Source organism: Larimichthys crocea, chromosome XXIII (assembly GCF_000972845.2).
Source record: "Larimichthys crocea isolate SSNF chromosome XXIII, L_crocea_2.0, whole genome shotgun sequence".
Classification (NCBI taxonomy): Eukaryota; Metazoa; Chordata; class Actinopteri; family Sciaenidae; genus Larimichthys; species Larimichthys crocea.
Window position 1 is genome coordinate 8,884,064 of NC_040033.1, and position 20,289 is coordinate 8,904,352.

Sequence of the window (20,289 nt, forward strand, 5' to 3'; positions counted from 1 at the left end):
GCTTATCACTACGAAGAGAGTCAATTGCAGCGTAATCACTTTTTAATAAACTTGTGAGGGAGCAGACATATTGAAAGACATATTTAAATGGATGCCATGTGCAGGCTGAACGCATAGTTAACTCGCTGCAGCAAAGGGGACAAAAGTTGTTTTAATTTGCTCAGGACTTTGCTGTGTGAATCTATTGTGCGCCTTCATGTACATCTGTCTGTCCGACTCCAGTGAAGACTCATCAGATAATAAGAGCAGGCGCTCCCATCTGCGTTTTAAACCTGTTTGTGCAAAGTAAGCTATATCATCTGGAAGTATGTGTTTGTGTTTGTCTGCTGTCTGCACTTGTTGTGAAATTGTTGACACATTAAACTTGCCAAAACAGATACGAGATATCTTATCAGCAAGCACACAGTTGACAGGCCTGAGAATTCAACATTTTCTCACTCCATGCCTGTTGCAATGTGCTGCAGGCTGATGGACAGGCTGCAGTATGGCTGGTGTCCGTAGTGAGGGCCAGAGTTCAGCAGAGAGACGATGGAGTCCCAGGAATCTACAAGATTAAAGGATCAGTTCTTTAAAAAAATCAGCTGTTAGTTTATTATGTCCACCTACCTGTAACTACTGAAGTTGAATTATATTGTTGTGGCTTCAATTCTAATATTTTAATATTTCTATCCCTTTTGTCAGTGAGGGTAAAGTAAATATAATATAACCACTGCCAGTCACTGTCAGGCAAAGTAAGTTAGGTAAGCTATAAAAGCAGATCAGCACTCCTATCAAACATGATACCCAGCCCTCGTCACACTCGGTAGGTCGCTAAACAGATGAGTCACTCACACTGGGGATTTGGTGTGATTAAATTAACTGCAGTGAAATATTTTCCATCCCAGTTCCCCTCTTTTAGCGTTTTATCCAGGGAGAGTTCAAGCTCTCCTCTGGAGATTTTGGCCCTTAGGAGGTTGAAGCATTCGGCCCCGAGTGAGTCAGGTTCCATAAGTTTCTCTTCAGCAGGAAAGAAGAAGTAGCAAATTCCTCCTCTGTGGCTCCCGGGTGGATGTCCTCCTCCCAGATGCAGCTGTTCTCAGCATCTCTCCATCCCTTCCCCTCAGGAAGCCACCGACCTCACTGTTGGCCTAGAGACGGTTGTCACGGGAGACCAGCAGACATCTGAGCCGGTGGCTAGGTTGACATACACCTACTCTGGCCAGGAGTTAATGAAGTGTACACTCTGCTGGGGTTTACTGGTAAACATATGTGCACTTGTGTGTGTGTGCGCACACACACACACACATATTTGCACACAGGGACACACTAACAAACACACCGGTTCATTAAGCAGCACTTAGTGTCTCAGTTAATAAATGACAAAGGAAATATTTCAGAGCGCGTTTCCTTGTGCAAGATTGAGTAGGCACACAGACACACTATCTTCTTTTCTCTTTCACACACTCACACACACACACCCACACACACACACACACTTTATAATTTCCTCCTGATCATTGCACAACATGTCTGGTGCATGTTCAACAGCACCCCCTGGTGTGATGAAAATGCAGTGCACCTCAAAAGTTGCAGCAGCAACTTGTTTAGAATAAAGAAGGCCGGTTATTTGCTTCGGATTGATGTGGTGCCGATGTGTATCAGAGACGGGTTAGCAGACTACAAGGTATTTGTGCTAATGAGTGGAGCTGGCCAATAAACAGAGCTGTTTGTTTGGCTTGGAGGGAAGTATCAGAACTAGGCCTGCACTGCCAACGGCTCATCTCTCCCTCCCACTTGTTTGTTTAGAGACAGAAGAAGGAGAAGCAAGGGTGTGAGAGACAGAGAGCAAAATGATTGATTTGCAGACATGTTTTTAGTGATTTTACCCTCCTTGGAACAGCCTTATTCCAAAGGACTGAGCTTAAATTTATTGAAGTTGTAGTCCATTCAGTGGGAAAGTATTAACATTTCACTTAAGTTAAAGATCTACAAGTTTCACCTACTCAGGATAAGCAATTCCACTAGGAGCTAAAGCAGCAGTAAAATCAATTTGCCATGCCTCATTGAGTTTAGCTACAGTAAAGAGCTTTGCTTGAATATCCTGCGATAGATATGCATTTAAACTTTATTTTGAAATGTTAAGCTGTCACATTCTGTGCTTTTCCATAGCTGTTTTGATATCGCATCCGCTCACCCCACCACTGCTACTATTCCCAGCACTGACACCCACACTCACACACCAGACCACATGTCTGTAACTCATATCTTTTGGCCGGCTGCCTGTCAGGTTGGCAGCCCTGTCTGTTTATAAGGTTTCAACGGAGCGGAAAGTGTGGACAGGCCTGCGTATCTGACTGCACATATTCCTACTGTACATATCCACGCATACACACACATGTTAATTGAAAGGTGCAGTGCAATCAGTGCATGTACCACAGAGGTCTGGGTGTTTGCAGCTTTGAGCTGAGACAGATGTTTCTCTGGCCTGAGCTAACAGGGTGGGGACCGGTGTTCATTAACAGTGGCACGGCAGCTGGGAGATGCCTCATTAGCTGAGAGATAGAGGGGGGTAGATGGGGAAGACGACAGAAAGATGGTGAAGACGAAGAAGAAGAAGAAGAAGCGATGCAAAAATGTGAGAAGAACCGAAAAATCCAGCCATGTGTTGGGGAGTCAAAAGAGTTACAAACTTCAGGAAAGGAATCTGACATCTCAAATCCCAGTGACTTTTTTCAAACCAGTAATGAGATTTCATTTGTCAGCTTCATATGTATAATTCATATGTGGTGTTTTATTTTATGGGATTTTATTCCTGCAGGACCGAACAGTTGCATGATTTAATGGGGAGAGAGGAGACAGTTGAGAAACAATGGTATCTTTTGACTGTACTGACTGCACTGTAGTTTATAGTATGACGGTGCCAGTGTCCTCAATGTACAGCGCGGCTGACGGGGTGAATGCTCTCACTGTATCCGCGAGCATTGTGGACTTTACTCTTGTAAATCAACGGGTCACATAAACACACACACAGAGAGGCGATGGAGGTGGTTCAGTCACGAAGAAGAGTGAAAGAAAGGGTATTTTAGTCAAAGAATAAAGAAAATGGACAAGTAAAGTATACACTGAAACTATAAGAATTTCTAAAATATTAGAAAATTCAAAGCCATATTGAATTGATTACGACCAGTTCTGTGCTAAGACACAGGAAAAAGGAAGAAATCAGGTTAGAACAGCCTGTTGTTCTCCAGGAATTGTGACACCCTAACCTGAAACTCATATAATCACCGTCCCAAATCAAAACAAAGCAGCATTGATCCACGGCCTATTGGAGGGAAGAACTTGGGGGTAAAGGTCGCCTCATTCACAATGGTCTCTCTGATTGGCGGATTTCATATGTGGACAATTTTCTTTGGCAGCTCGCCTTTAGCCTAAACTAGAAATTAAATCCCTCCTATTTATGAAGGGCTTCGATTTCCCCCTTCTCATTGTACGGAATCGCTTTCACACACGACATGTTTTCAGCCTTGTGTGCAAAATTCAAAAGTGTTGACGTGCCTGAAAATGGTCGTTTTTTATGACTTGAATATGCAAAGGATGAAACTGATCCCCAGTAAGGAAGTCAGATATTTCCTTCATGTCTGTGTTGCAGCAGGAATGTCTGTGTTTATGTCCATGTGTGTGTGTTTGACATGGAAGAAATGTGGCCAGGCTGCATTGCGGGGGCATTTTCAACCTCAGGTGTCGGTTACCTGCACGGAAAGGAGCTTATCTGTCAGATTAGCAATCAGTGACAAGTTGATGTAGAAGTCAGCTTCTTTTTTCTGTGGGCTTTGAGCAGATCACCTCCACAGACTCTCACACATTAGCCTTTCATACTGTAGTCTGGCAGGGTCAGCGCGCGGCGCTGGCTGTGGGTGGAAGAAAATAACGTGATAAGTGAAGGGCATGGAATCAGGTGGTCTCTGTCTGACACAGGGAGGATGACTTACGGGAAAACAAAGGTCCTTTAGGCACATGATGCAGAGGAGTGGGAAACTGTTCACAGTTTTATTAGGTTTTACAAGATGTTCTAATTTGAGGTCTTATAATATAACCAGCTGAATTTAAATACATTATTTTGCTTTGGTAACAAACATATTTTAGATGTTTTTCAAAAAAATGACATGATACCCATGAAGTTATCTATTTTATTGTACTGGCTTTGGCGAATCCCTGATTCTAATTAGTCCATTAAGACATTCAATGGTCAGTTATTTCTGAATGGCCGTGTAATAAGTGGGATAATGTCCTGCATCATCCTCGGGGGTTTATTTTTGCAACAATAACCGCCTTGTACATCATCCCTTACTTAGTACATTATAAAGACAAACGTCTCTTTGAGGCTGCACACAAGTGCTTCCAGCTAAATGCTAACACGCGTATGATGACAATACTAGCACATCAGCAAGTGTAATTTGTTCACCATCTTCAATTCGACTGGATGTTCTACTAAAAACAACATGGTGACAGGAACAGTGACATGTTCGGTTACTGATGTATGTGTATTTAAAGATGAATGTGATTGCTTAGCTTTGAAAAACAATTGACTAAATTAAATATTCAAATCAAAGGGAAGTGATTTGTGATTTCCACCTCTACAATCCACCCAATAGTTGTCAAGATCTTTCAAGTCTGGAACAAAGTGATGGATCTCCCGACCAACCAATAACAACCATGTTAGCACAGCAAAATAAATAAATAAAAGAAAATAAAAAATGAATGGTCAGCTAGTTTTTAAGTGTTAGTAATAGTCTGGATAAAGTGGATATTATTGCAGTGTATTAGAAGCTTAATTTATTCTAATCATATTTAAATAAGTTCCTTTTCATACACTAGGCTCGGTTCCACATGAACGGATCATTTGATATCCCCACTGATAAGTTTTACATAATAAAAATACTGTCAGATAGTCAACAGTGGACCAGTGCTGTCATGTGTACAGGCTGTGTATGCTTCAGGGTATTGCTCTGTGAGCCCTGCTTTTAGTGCACACAACAGGGCTTTGTATCTAACTGCATAGTTATGGGACAGTAATAGTAGGGAAGAGTGGGAGGACACACAGGGATACATTCCTCCATAAATAAGTGACAACCAGAGAGTAACTGCATACAGCAGGAGGCCCTGCTTCTCATAAGACTTGGGTGTTTATGGACAATTGTTTCACGATGTCTCTTTACTGAGAGGACATCATTTACTCAACAGTGGCAGCGGTGAAAGGGAGAGAGACGATATTGAGCTATTGGAGCGAGACACAATTCACTTGCACATCCCTTGCGACATTCAGCAAGAAGGAGGTCATTTTTTGGCCTGGAACACCGACAGTAAAAGTGCAGCGAGGCAGGTTGTTCAGACCACAGGATGTAATTGTTGGTTTGGAGGAGCTGCTCTAATTATGCGTTTGGGTTGGCAAAGGCTGACCTGTTGGTTTGTTGCGATGATGCATGTGTCAGTGCACTGACACTAACTGCTATGAAAGACGAAAACTCAAGAATTTCAGTGGTTTTCCTTCAGATTTCAAAATTCAGACCACATTTGACACTCCTTGAGTCAACATTGGATTATATATTGTCAAATATTTAATATAAATATTCAATCAAAAGCAAAAATACCCTGATGGCTTATCAAATTTTAGGTTCACCATGTGTCAAATATCATTCCCACTGAAACATTATAAAATATTTAAAGATAGCTGCAAGATTGCAAAATCTTTTGGCACAAAACTTCGACAATAAATCATTGTTACTGGTGACTTAGGGCTCATTTTGTTGTTGTATGTCAATCAATATAACATTATATGGTATTTTCAAAGAGCCTTCAATGTTTTGTGACATTTTATAGCGTAACGATCCAGTTTATAGATTAAGTAAGCATTTTTCCCTGCTTACAGCAAGTATACAGGGTTAAATCTATCATAAAAGTATGTTATTGCTGTTGCTTTCACCAGCTGCTCATAGGCAACATGTTCTCTGGGGGCTGTTGCATAAAATTCTGGGAAATATAGGAAATCACTAATTTATGCAGGAGCAGATGAGGCAGCTTGAGGTGAAGATAGTGTGCCAAAAAAAAGAGGAAATGACTACACATAGTAACTCTTGGAATTTAATTAACGTTATAAGTTTATTACCATAGCATGGAGCTAACTCAGTTCCACAGTATAATTAAATGACATGATTCCTATCTGTCGGCCTGCTTACTGTCTGCCTATTGTGGCTAAGTGTCTGAGCATGCGAGCCAGTTAAAGCAGACAGAAAGTGGATGGAAGCAAGACTTGTCTCCATATGTTAGACATTATCCTTCAGCTGCTGCATTGTGTTTGTTCATGCTCTCCCTCCACCGCTTTCAATTACATGGCCCACAAACTAGACCATTGATCCCCTCACGTTCTCCTCTTAAAGTGTGTCAATTTGTGCTTTCTTCTTGCACATTTTGATCAGGTCACTTACATCGGCAGCTGCGAAGAAATGATCTCATGCAGAATCGCGGAAAACCGCCTCCTCTTCCTTTTACATAAACATACATAGATCAGCGATAGGCATTTACATGACAGGTTTGCACAATACATATCGCCGGCGAGCGTGTTTGCTGACTGCTAGGCAAACAGCAGTGTTGCTTTTCAGAGACCCCAGAGTAGCAGCAGACACAAAAACTGTGGTGTCTCCCACAAGCTTCCTAATTGGAAACAACACCGCCTGCAGGACTGACGCTTGTCTAATTCTGTCGTGTTGATCAGATAACTCGATCACATATTAGCTGGCTGCCATGCGCTGAGAGCACTTTGGATGTGGCTCAGAAGTAGGTTATGACACATTTGGATGCATGCTAGTGTCTGGTAGGGCCCCACTGCGGAGACAGAGAGTTAAACAAGAGACAGCTTGCAGACAAAGTCATGATAAACAGACTGTGTGGGTTAGTGTGTGTTAGTGTGTGTCCATCAGAGAGGTTGACTGACGCCCTTTAGTCTCAGGGTCCAGTTTTTAAGAGATGATGTGCTTCTTTTGCAATGCCTTGTCTTTCTCACACACGTTTAGATTCAGTCTCCACTTCATGGTAGCAGAACTTTTAGCCTGAGGGTGAGGGGCTAGTTGCTCTGTGTCCTGGAATGCAGTTGACTTTCTAAATCCCCACCAGTCTATCCTGGGGCTGTGGGGCAGGGCCTATCTCAAGCCCCCTTTTCCACGTGAGCTACGTCTGGAATCTCAAAGCAAGCAGTTAGCTGATTCTCACAGCCTCACTCTTTCACGGTCACCGTGTTTGTGTGTGTGTTGATCCCAAAGTGCAATGGAAGAGGAAATAGCAGATGAAGACAAAGATTGTTCACTTGGGGAAGGTAATGAGCTTTCTGACATGCCACCCGTAAATGAATTCACATCCTTTGGAGGTTTGGGTCTGTACTGTCTGCTGAGTGTAATTTGGTTAGCAGTAGGGAAACTGTGTTGGAGAGTTAAAAATAGGATTGGAAATACATGAGACTACTGCGGCTCTGAACTTGAGCAGGGTGGGGGTTTTGGCTGATGGTGCCGGTGACGGGGCTTGATCATGACGCACCACCACTTAGTGTTTCTCAAACATTCTGCCTGCTTTCTGTGCTTGTTTGTTTTTTTCAAAATATCTGCAGGTGGAAATGAATGAGATAAAAACTAGATTGAAAGGATCATGGCATGGGAAAACAAATAGAAGTCGAGTCAAGCATGTGTCTTTGTTGTTGCATTAATTAAATCTATGAAGACGGCGTACATGACCTCTGTCTCGGTCCCAACATGTTTTTGAGAGGCAAACAAGAAATTCTTTGTTCATCCGTGGGTCACAACATGCGTTGAAGATTTCAAAAAAGAAAAGGAAAGCCATATTAAACCACCCACCAAACAGTGGCAAATCACTTGAAATATTCCTTCTTCGACTGTTGAAGAGCTGAACTCCGTAAGAGGTCCTTTATTTTCTGCCATTACCCTCTGAAAGGGTACACATTATAGCTCTACCTGCCTGTCTACAAAACAAGGCAGCAGATCAGCTTGCTTTATTGCTTCGTTCCTCTCTGTTCTCACGCTCCAGTAGCTCTCTTTCTTCACTGCCATCCATATTCTCTCCTTTACCTCCATCTTCTCTTCTTTTCTCTTCTCTTCTCTTCTCTTCTCTTCTCTTCTCTTCTCAGATTGATAAATTAATAAGTGTGTCCCTCGGACCCTGATTGATTTAAGATACCAAAGAATGTTCATGTTCCTAATCGAGGTTGTTGTTTATTTTCTGCAGTAGGTGAACTCTCTTTTTTTTGCTGTAGAAAGTATTTTCACGTGTCATAAAAAGGAACATTTACCAGTTACAGTAGCAGTTTTGGCTTAGGGCTCCTTGAAAAGTATGCTTTCTATCAGAAACATGATTGATGTCATGTTACCATAGATATAGTGCTGTGAGCAAGTGGAGCACAGCTGTGTCAAACAATCATCAAAACTAGAAAAAGACATTTCCTCTTGAATGTTTTTGAAATGAAAACATCACCCTTCAATAAAATTTATTGCATCTAAGAGCGCCTGCTCATTCTCAAATTTTTTGCAAAGCTCTGGATTTAACAGATGCTCTGGATATCGTATCCAAGTTTCTCCATTTATGTCTCCCTACATTAATGAATATCCTTGGCTTTTTAGGAAAGGAAATAAGACCGAACAGCTGTTTGTATTTTCATCACCAACATTCTGTCTCTCACGTTAGATTGTGAATTTTATTGCTGAAATATGAAACGGCATGAATATATAATGAACTGGGCCGACTGTGTATCAGATCATGTTTATTTCAGCATTGCTTCAGAAACAAATATTTGCATCAGTATCACCAACATAACCATCTTTTTGCAGCCCAGTTTTTTTTCATCACATGGAGGATGTTAAAGTAAAAGACAACAACTTACAGTCCTGATTTCTTTCATTTGTTTGCAAAGTTGAGTCTCAGATATGCCCTCACATGTCCTTTTTATGACCTGCAGAAGAATAACAATAACACACATGCGCGCACATGTTGTTGATGTCAAAATATCAGTACAGCACATGTGATTGACCCCTCAACTCTATGTCCCCTCTGTCCCCTCAGAACAAACCAAAAGCAACCTGAAGGTAACCTCCCCAGAGGACGCCGAGCACGTAACGCGCAGGCAGGCCTCCCCAAATGGGACTGCCCATTCAAGAGGGGACGCCAAAGGCAGCCGCACTGTCCCTCGAAGGCACACTTTAGGGGGAGCCCGCGGCTCCCGAGAGATCCTGGCTATGCAGCCGTCAGACATGGATAAGAAGAGGGAGGCCTTCCTGGAGCATTTGAAGCAGAAATACCCCCATCATGCCTCAGCGATCATGGGCCACCAGGAGAGGCTGCGAGAGCAGGTCAGTGGGGTGAGAGAGGCCTCTGTGTGTGATGGTGTTATTGTTGGGTCTCACATTATTAAGATGATCTGAGCTATGAATTCATTTTAAAGTTGCACTAAATACTATATTAAAAATTGATCCAAAGACTATGTGTAATATTAGTACACAGAGAATTTCCTAACTCTGCAGTTTCCACAAAGTCTTTAAGCACATTTAGCGTATAATGTATTTAGGTCTAACAAACTCTCCACTCACAGTTAAAAGACAAAGTTGCTGGTAAACAGTGTACTCACAGGGAAAACAACTCTAAATGAATGCTATGTTGGTCCTAAGCAGTACTCTTCGTGGCTGTGAAGTGAAGCAAATGTGGAAGTGTCAAAAACTGCAGTTCCAGTGCGGTCGGTAGCATAGTGGGTTAAGCGGCCGCCCCGTGTGTGGAGGCTATAGTCCTCGATGCAGCTGGCCCCGGTTCAAATCCTGCATCGGACGGCTAATTTACTGCATGTCTCTGCCCCCTGCTTCCTGTCTATCTTCAGCTGTACTATCAATAAAGGCATAAGAATAATCTTTAAAAAAAACAAAAAAAAAACTGCAGTTCCTTGAATGACCAATTGAGGCTGGTTTCTATAGCTAATTTCCCTGTTCATGACAACTGTACTGAGGATGGATTTGTAAATTCTGTTACACATATTGACAGGTGGGTGCCATTACATGTAGCTATTCTTAGTCCACCAACGGTCCACGTCTTTGCTGATTTTTGGATCAGCCATGAGGTGGCAGAGGCAGGACTGCCAAGACGGCCAGAGCCACAACACTCTGGGTGACACCACAGATACAACTTCCATATTTATACTGTCTAAAGTTGCTCCATGTCCCTTGCAGATAAAATGTTATGTCAAATTCACAAGGTGATAATACAGTGATAATAGAGTGACCAAAACTTAAGGCTTCCTGAAGCAGCTTTATTTAGAATAACTTCAAACTTTAGTTTAGTTTAGATTTATTCATCGTGTGATTGATTCAAAGCTATTTTGTGAAATATATTTTTGACAGATAAAAGTGATGAGGTACTGGTATGGGAATTTTTACCTTAGTTGGATAGAGCCTCGCAAGCTGTTTCTCCTTGTTTACCAGCATTTGTGCTGAGCGAACAGGCTAGTGGCTCCAGCTACATATACCATTCGATTCGACAGCGGTATCAATCTTCTCGTCCAACTCTGCAGAAATCAAATAAGCGTATCTTCCAACATGACAACGAAGAAGTAGATCAGTACAGATTCCCAGATGAATAACTATGCCTATGTACTCACAGACTTGCTTCTTAGTGCTTTTGTCCACTCGTGGAGCTGCAGGTATTTTCATTTTCCTTTTGAAGACTGAGGCAGTAGTGCAAGTGCAAAACTATTTCCTCCTCTCTTTTCTGCCGCAGGTTAAATGTGAAGCCTGTCCTATAAATCCAGCCTGTCACGTTTCCCTCCCACAGCTGGTGTGAAACAGGAGTGTGAAACATGTGAACCGCAAACAGTCTGAATTGTCCACACACTTGTAAAGCCTGACTCGATCGAAATAAATGGACCTGCTTATAGCTTCAGACCAGTTTGTGTATTCTCGGCTACATTATCACATTTTTTAAAGTATATGGCTCGTTGTTGTTTTGGAGCTTCTTGATTATAAAGTCTCCCTGTGCCTCAGCTTATTGAAGTCATGTAAGATGATGGGGGAGGGCAGCACAGAGGGAGTCACTAGATGGACATTTGGCTCACCTGGTCATTGTCTTGTTTGTTTGCTCCGGGTCAGAGGAGACAAAAGGGAGGAGCGAGCTGGCTTTGTAGCCAAAACAATCGAGGTAATGGTGAAACTGGCACGGAGCCACAGGGGAGCTCCAGGCAGTGGTACGAGGCATTGTGCAAGAGGGATTTTGTGTGCTGTTTTCAGACCAGCCCACACAGCCTGCACACATGCAAAGTAAACCCTTTTTTTTTCATGAGGGATTGTTTCGATCCATTGCACTTATCATGAACTCTGTATTATTATTTGCATAGGTAGTATCAGCCAGCAGGAAAAGATGGTGTCACTCCAAGCATATCAACTTGGCAGTGTTTGTGTTTTGGAGGCACATGTGTGATTACCTAAAATCTATGTACATTTCCAGTGCGCAGGGAGAGAGAGGGGAGGTTTGCTTGTGAAATGTAGGTAGTCAGACAGGTAAGTTCAGCTCTGGACTGGGGTGGAGTCAGAGTTGCCATAGTGACTCATGATGTCACCGCTGGAAGGGTTCAGTTTACTTGTAGGTGCCTGCTGGAGCGAACTGGCTGGCTGCGTGAGAGCTTTGTGCGTGTGTGTGTGTGTGTGAGTGTGTGTGTGTGTGTGTGTGCAGGATCGCTGCTCTGCAGAACAGGCGATGGATCTGAACGTTGTCTGGAGGCATGGCTCTCTGTACGTGAAGTCCACAGAGGAATGAAAGAAAACAAACTTTTCATACAGACGGATTAAACTTGTCACATCAGCGCCTTTTAGGTCCGGACAGAGGCAGTAAAAAAAAAAAAAAAAAAAAAAAAAAAAAGGTAAGATATCATCGGAAAATGTGCTGCTCTTTTTTTTTTTTTAGCAGTCGGTGCATTCCCAGACATTCAGAACAACATTAGGTGCTGCTGTGAGTAATGCACGGGTTATTGCGCTTTTAAGTAAAGAGCATGGACCGGGTTTGTGCTTGCGCACCAGCAGGCTGTCAGGTGCTGCAAACTTTAAAGAGCGAGTGAAAAACTTGAGGGAATAAAAATGGATCGGAAAAGTCTTTGAGCGCAACTGATTCCGATTGTTTTCACATTTAGACGGACTCAGCAGTAAATCACCCACAAGGTACAATCACCTGCATCTTCCCCGTAATCTACACAAAATGGCAATTATGTCATTTAGCCATAATTGCAAAGCAAATTATCTATTGTGAACGGAAGTTAAGGTTTCTATCATGACATGTTTTATCTTGTTGGCGATTGATGGTGGTTATGATGATGGACATAGCTGGTAATAACTGGTTTCGCTGCTATTACTGCTGCTGTGCGCTTTTGCAATGTGAAATTAACAATTTCTGAGGTTTTATATAATTTTAGATTTCTTTAGTTGTCTTTTAGTGTCCAGAATGACCTTTACATTCTGTGTCTGTCAAATGGACCCTGTTCTTATGTTGTTGTTTTTCACTGTCTCACTCCTGTTATTTTATTGGCTTATTTCAATTGTGGTTTGCTTGTTTCTGGGTTTAGATGGCATTATTTTTACTTTGTTGTGTCCACAATTGCTGTTTTTTTTCCCCCCAGCATAATTTTGTATGTACAGTTTGTTCAAGCCAGCTCTGCTTGTGTATGAACCTGTATAGAAAATGACACGTTGGGTCATTCCAGGGTCAAAATGTGAGATCTTATTCCAGTTTGTGTAGTTTGTGTAAGCTCATCCTTTTGCAGCTGAAACACTGACACATGAGATATAGACATGGAATGATCCGTTGGTGCTCAGTTTGTAAGACTTGGCACTTTCAAATTGATTTTGGAATGAAACTCATATGTTATTCAGATGTTGGGAGTGAGATTTGACTGGTGATTGAATACATCACCCCGAGGAAAAAGATGCAAGATGCTGTCACAAAACCGACTGGTTTGAGCAGGAATTTCTGGCGAATAAATGCAGGGCTGATAGATGAAAAAAATTTGATTGAAGACCATATTTGTCATAATCTAATTCAGAACGTCAAGAGGAATGCAGTCATTCCCTGCTAATGTAAACAGCAGAAAATTAAAACAAAACGAAACAAAAATGACAAGTTTATTGAAGCGTTTGTCATTTGGCGTCCTGGGGAGGCCTAATTATTCTGTTTTGGGGGAAAAGAAAGCAGCAAGAAAACAAGTGGAGTAGCTGTGAAAATGTGACAGATAGTGTGTGAAAACTTTTCACACGGACGTGAAAGTGCCGACCATACAGGAAAGACAACATCAGTGGCAACAGGACATGCTTCAGAGGTGAGAAAGAATTGTCTCCGGAGGTTTGAGTTACAAAGCCGGAGATTCATCAAGGTCAAGCGGAGGTTTGGAAGATGATATCGCTTTAGTTTGAAAGGTGGATGACCCCACTCCACCCAGCATGACGGCACTCACATACACACACACACACACGCTCACTGACTTATTCTTTTATAAGGTACCCCTCTATTCTTCCTTCGTCCCCCTTCTGTGATCCTTAAACCTGCAACAAAAACGAGTGGTTTAATTTCCTCCTCTCCTCATCAGGCCTGCAAAGACCTGGATCCCACCCAAGGGAGATGAGATAATATCCTATTGGCCTGACCGCCACCCATCCTCTCACCCCTCTCTCTCCCTGCCCAGGGGCCTTGACGAGCACAAACTGAACCGCCTGACCGATCACAGATACACACACACACACACACACACACCGAATTCCCCTCCTTCCGCCTGTGTGTCAGTGTCTGTGTGTGATGAGCTGTGACTTGCTAGGCCAATGGTTTCCCTGCAGAGCAGAGCGGCCATGTTAGGACAGCTGTGTGCAGCTGTGGGCACTAGACAGACAGACAAACAGACAGACGGACAGGTCTGTCACCCCCAAGCTGTGATAATCCATTGGCTGACGAGAGCGCAGATTATGGTAACAGTGTGAGTGTCACGACGGGTAAATTGTTTTTCAGTGCAATGTTTGACAGGTGCTCACAGTGACTGTGGTTCGGTGTGTAAGTGGGCTGCGTTGGGGAAAAAGTGATGTCAGGTGTTTCTATGCACCAGTCAGAGTTGAACAATAACAAGAACTGACTGTTAAATTTACGACCCAGCATGATTTTCCCTCAGGTCTTAGATCGCTTAGAGCCAAATACTAACGGTGAATAAACGTTCCAAATCTGCAGGGTGGGACGATTTTGCAATATATCACAATATGTGATACATTATTGAAAAATTGGCACCGGTAGCACTTTGTGTTCTGTACTTAGACAGATGCATATCTTATCTTTGCTCGCAGCTTTTTAACTGGTTCAGTCTACTTGATGTTTTTTTTCCAATTTTAGGCTGTTTGTCTGTGAAACAAAGTCGCACACGTCAAACCTGATGTTGATGCATTGCATAAAGACAACATATGGTTGAGTCCACCTTTCGTTGAATGACATGGCATTTTAAAAGAATGTTTTTCTCTTTGCACGCGATCTATTGTAGGTAACTGCTTTGTAATACATTATGTATTGGTTATTGTTGGCAATATTGTATCTAGTTATGATTTGATGATGTAAACGTTCGTTTCCAGTTATATTTTGTGTGCAAACAGGCAGAGCCAATCTTGATTTGTTTGCTCAGAGTGCGTTGTGGTCAGCAGGAACAAAGTTTGCCAACAAGCAAAAGTGAAAGCCTGTTTACAGCTGATGCTATCAAAAATCTCAAAATGTTACTCGGTGGTGTGCTGCTGACCTTTATTGTTTCATCCATCAAAGTTTCAAAACTTTGCCGGCATGTTTTCACATGCTGCTTTGTAACTCTATCACAACATTAAAAAGCTACAGGGGAACGAGTTATATGATGATGATAATAAACTTTGTATTTTATTCGGTGCTTTGCGAAATAGACATGTTGTGACTGTCTTGACAGTTAGATCCCCTGAGAAGAGGGCAAGAAAATAACTTTTAATGGGAACCAAAAATTGGAAGAAGCCTTGGAAAAGGATCACACACGAAGAGATCCCTATTCGTAACTACTGGTTTGGCAGCGAGTCAGAAGCAGATCGGTGATATAGATGAAGCGTGGAAAAATGCTGCATTTAGTAGCAACAGCAACATCAATAAGATGGCAGGGTGCACAATATCTGCACCCTCCCACCAATTCATGTTGAACAAGGCCACATAAATACCGCTCGTTTGTCATTATAGACAGCAAATGTACTGTAAACTCTCCCTCTGAGGCTTTTTGAGCCATTGCAACATTTGAACAGTCCCCCACATACTTCTCTCTGTGGGCTCCTGGCCTTGCTACACTCTTGCTCCTCAGAACCAAGGTCAGCTAGATAACACTGTCTCGGGCATGCATAAACTCCCCGCAAAAGATCTGACCATGATCAGAGAAGAAAAGACTAGGGAGGGAGTTTTGGGGGAGTATTGTTCCTGTTTTTAACTCGTGCAGATTATTGCATACTGAATCATTTATACCCATGTGATATTTTTGTAAAACACCTCTTTGTCGGAGCCTCTATTGCACCTTGTGTCTGAAATCACACAATCAGACACTGTGTGCAGCAGGTCTGCAGCAAAACATCTGTTTTTAATCATCGCACCTCCTCCACTGACCATCAGGAGCAGGAGCTGGGCTGTTTTTAATAGCATCTGCCACCTCTGCATGAAATGACACTTTGAGAGCTACCTTTAGTAACACAAACAAGAACCACAAGGTTAATGACAGGCATGCGTTGACCTGCCAGTTAATAGGAGTTATGTGGCGTGGGGTTTTTTAGTTTTAGGGGTGCAGCACCCCAGCTGAGAGAACAAGTGGTCCGTGGAGTGGCGCCAAGGCTGTGTCTAATCCCGAGTGTCGTGGGGGGAGTTAAGCCACTCTGACAGAAGGCCCTGATGGACCAGCCTCTGATCACCGCTGATAATGAGTCAAGCCAGACAGAATTTTACACACTGTCTCAAACGCAAGGCCAGTGTGGTAATCAGGCCAGCTAATCAGGTCTGAGCTCTTTTCAGTGTACTACTCCGCATCATAACAGGGCCGCATTAGGCCGGGCTTAAGATAACAACAGAAGTCGCGAGTTACCTTCGGTTACATTGTTGCTTCTCCGACTTAAAGGGCAGGTACTCGTTACAAAAAGTTCAGATTTTCTTGACAGATTTAAGAATGGAGGTGAAATGTCTGGGACCTCTGGGACCTTTACATTCCTCTGAGTACAATTAAGACCATTCGTCAATATGGCAGATACAGCCTGAGGAGCTTCTTCTGAGGAACATCCTTTCACTTGCTTACTTGGGTGTCGTCTTGCAAAACTACCGATTAACTAAACTATAACAGTACAGAGAAGGCAAACAGGTAATGACACATGTTAGTAAAGGACGATTTTAATGGGCACCTTTCTTAACTTCCAACTGGTAGTTGGACTAATTCAGCATTGGTGGAAAAAAAACTCTATGGGTCTTACTGTTTTGTTCAAAAACGATTTAACCCTAACTAACCCTACATGATGTACATGACAGGAAAAAGAATGGAGATCAGTATTATTACAGTAAAAACAAGCTCATTACATGAGATTAGTTTCTTTGTTACTGAATTAGTTAGCTCTCCACCCACAAATGTCACACCTTTCCCAGTGGCATGTACCTGTTTGGTTGGCGATCTTTACTTGGTACTTTAAAGAAGCTCGAGGTTAAAGGCATCTTGCGATTCTTTATGTCCTTTGTTGGCACCGCTGATGTGTTTTTGTCAGTAACATGATGCCAGTCATTAGACTATATTCAGCAACTAAGTGACTTAATGAGTATCTGAGTTAATGGACAAATATGTTGTCACCAGTCAGGATGATGAAGTGAACTTATGGTTGCGTTGATGCTTCAAATCTCTGCTATGTTTTTGTGTTGCTGATGTTCACCATGCTCTGTCTTCAGCCTGGAGTCATGGTAGTCAAACGCAAGTTAGAAAACCTTTCATTTTGATGGATTGCCTTCACTTGCACAACTGTTAATATTTTTGATATACTAGCAAAGAGATTCCAAGCTTTACGACCCCTAGAACTAACTGGCAAGTAAAGGAGAGGGGTTTATTCCCCTTGCTTTCTCTATATGTACCTTTTGCTTTGCAAGTCTTCGCATGCAGCCCGACATCTGGACTCCACCTTGGGCCAAAGGTATGAACCTAACTTCAAAAGGCAAAGCAGACAGAGGCACACCAGGCTGATTTCACCACTGACAGGTCCAGCTCCAAGCATCTGGCTCAAACCTTATTTTGATCTCCTGTGCTGTATTTCCAGTTGGCTCTTCTCAGTGGAGATAAAAGAGTGGAGAGTGGGGCGTGGGGATAGAGAAAGGCATGGCAGCAGCCTGGCTCAAAGTCAGAAGAATTGCTTTTCAAAATGTTTAAAATACATTTTGCATTCAGATAGAACAAGGGCGCAGGTTTCTCTTTTACTAAACAAGATGACAGAGATGAGTGGGAACACCTGGGATATGAGTAAGTATACAGTGGGAAAGTATATATTTCAGGCATCAGCAGTTAATGGAATCAGTCATAAATTAAACTATTTGACAGAAGTGGAACATGTGCTGCAGTTTATCATAGCACCTCCTCCTAAAGGTTGACATCGTAATCTCCTTCAACTTTTGGCTCGTGTTTTACATATACAACCATTCACGTTATGTCCATGCACCTCAACTATTGTTATGTTTTGTTTAAGGTCCAGTGTGCACTTTGCAGTTGGTGTTAACATGGTGGATAACAAAGCAAGTCAGTCATGAGAGTCATGGGCCTGAAGCTCAGTGCAGAGAAAACTATATTAGCACCTGAAATACCAATGTGTGTTGTTGTTTTCTGACAGTGAGAGTTGGACTGAGATATATTGTTAACCGAGTCTTATAGAGTGCAGGACTTTGTGTATGTGAGCAGTGTTTCTTATTGTCTCCCTCTGAGGTCAAATACAGTTCACATGGGTCAGAAGTTGATAACGAGGAAAAGGCATGCTACTACCAGTCGCCGAGAGGAAAAAAAAAACAATGCGATAAAAATAAGCGTGACAGATAAGCTCAAGGAAAATAAGATAGAATAAACTGTTGCTGACAGTGTTTACATGACAGTGATCTATAAGGGATCGTGTTTTCCGAAAATGCAGAAACGTTGGATTCAGTCCTATCGAGCTTAATTAAATCTTGAGTTTACTCCTGATTATCTGACTCTTTTTCCACACACACACACACAGGCTCACAGCGAAACCCTCCTCTGGGAGAGTGGGTATAATAAATCTTAGGCTCAGTGGAGGAGCCTATGTGGTCCTCGGTGACTTGTTAATTAGGCATGAATAGCAAAGCCATTATCAGGGCTGGTTTCGTGGGACGAAAAGGAGACTTGACACTTGACAAAATACAGCGATTTAACACCAGCCGAGACTTCTGTTAGCGAATAAAGGTGCAAAAATTTTAGTTTAGCTTCGGCAGTACTAGAAATAAGCCCCTTTGATCGCATTAGATTATGTGAGGTTATGTGAACATGATGCAGAAGAGGCAGGACTCCGATTTCTCTTGAGAAAAGAAAGCCCTCTTTGTCTTGGTGACCACAGGCTCGGAACCACACACACATTCTCAGATATACACCCAGAGAGGCTCAAATTAGACCTGGAAGGTCCTTTATTTTATCTCAGGAGAGACACACTCTGGAGACAGACCAGGTTCATGTGAGGACGTGTCAAATAAATGGGCCTCGCGAAATATGAGGATGGCTTTGTCCTCCATGTATATATGGATGGGTGCTCTCTTTGTGTTTCGTTATAGAGGGATCCTGTGTTTTTTGTGAGAGTTAATCAAACATTTATTGCCTTATTCTGAGGCGCTGCAAGTGTGTTCAGAGCTGTATAACGTGTCTTGCTCATCATGAAGTGATATTAAAAAAACAAGTCCAGGCAGATCATGACTCTGCAGGCCTTTCAGCAAATAGTTTGCATGTATTTGTTTGGTTAGAGACAGAGACAGAGAGAGAGAGGAGGGGTGAGAGACTTAATGTGTGCACACTCGTAGGTGTATACAAATCATTGCATGCAGGACTAGTAAATGATCTGCCAGTCTTGGTCAAGTCTGTACCTGTAATCTTATGTAACACTTGACTTGAGTATGTTTTTGAAACCACAACACAACACCTTGTCGATGAAACTGTGTGTATTTATCGACACAAATTGCTCTTCCTGTAACAATCCTAAAGTTCATTAAAATTAAATTTGCTTGTTAACCAAAGTAGGAATAATTAAGAATGACGGCCGTGCCTATGCATGCATTGTATGACTGTGTTGATGCATTGGGTGTGTCCAAGTGTGTGTGTTCTATAGGGCGAAGGCCTGTTGGGTATATCTTGCATAAGCTTTCAGGCTTCCTGAAGGTAGAGCTGGGTCTTATCTCCTCAGGACACAAGTGCCATCTCTCTGTCTTCTTCAGCCACAGCCTCAGGCCAGTGAGATGGAAGCTGAGATTGTACATGGGGATTAGTGTTGGAGCTGCCATTTTAAGATAAAATGCATTTATTTAGTGTGGAATGGAAACTTTATGGCAGGTTTTAATCTTTTTTCAGGGATCAGATATTCTACTCACAAGCTGCTTTCATAGCCCGCAGAAATACTTGAACAAAATGATTCGCGCAGACGTCCCCTTCGCTCTATAACACAATCTCTGTCTCATACAATGGCGCACGAGTGTAAAAGGCTGACGTACAAACAATGACTTTCCCCCTGCTGTCCGCCGGGTGTGGATCGTGTGTGTTTGTATTGTGCTGTTGGATAGTTTGGGATGTGGGGCTGTGTGTGCATTGGATGGAAGGGCATCCGCTGTGAGGTAGAGCAGAAAAGGAAGGGAGCAGGACTGGGCAGTACAGAGCAAGTATTACAAGGGCTGAAATAACAGTGGAGGAAGAGACCCAGTTTCCCTTAAACCAGGGAGTTTCCAGTCTCACATGGAAGTTACTGCTGGAAGGAGATTGCCACTAGTCTGATATGGTAAATATGCTTTCTTAGATAATTTAGAGAATGTTGTTGTTGCGGAAAAATGTTTAAGGCGGATTGAACATGAGTTTATCTATTCATAGATGATATTAAAATGCAGAACCAGCTTAAGACAGCATTTCTACTCCACAAACTTCCACCGGCTGATATATCTGATGGTTACTCACAGTTGACTTTTGTAACTTCGCTCATTCAGTCGAGG

The 20,289-nt window shown here is 42.5% G+C and overlaps 1 protein-coding gene across 20 annotated transcripts in view; it reads left to right on the forward strand.

Annotated features, from left to right (window-relative positions):
- Nucleotides 1–20,289, forward strand: part of kiaa1217 (KIAA1217 ortholog) — an 82,474-nt gene that overhangs the window by 29,846 nt on the left and 32,339 nt on the right. For 18 of the 20 annotated variants that reach the window (XM_019274714.2, XM_019274704.2, XM_019274707.2 and 15 more), the window contains exon 2: nt 9,097–9,383. In XM_019274714.2, coding sequence (XP_019130259.2) covers nt 9,097–9,383 — 287 coding nt within the window. Of the gene's footprint in view, nt 1–9,096; nt 9,393–19,927; nt 20,082–20,289 lie in introns of those variants that run through there. The other 2 variants (XM_019274708.2, XM_019274716.2) reach the window with 2 other exon arrangements.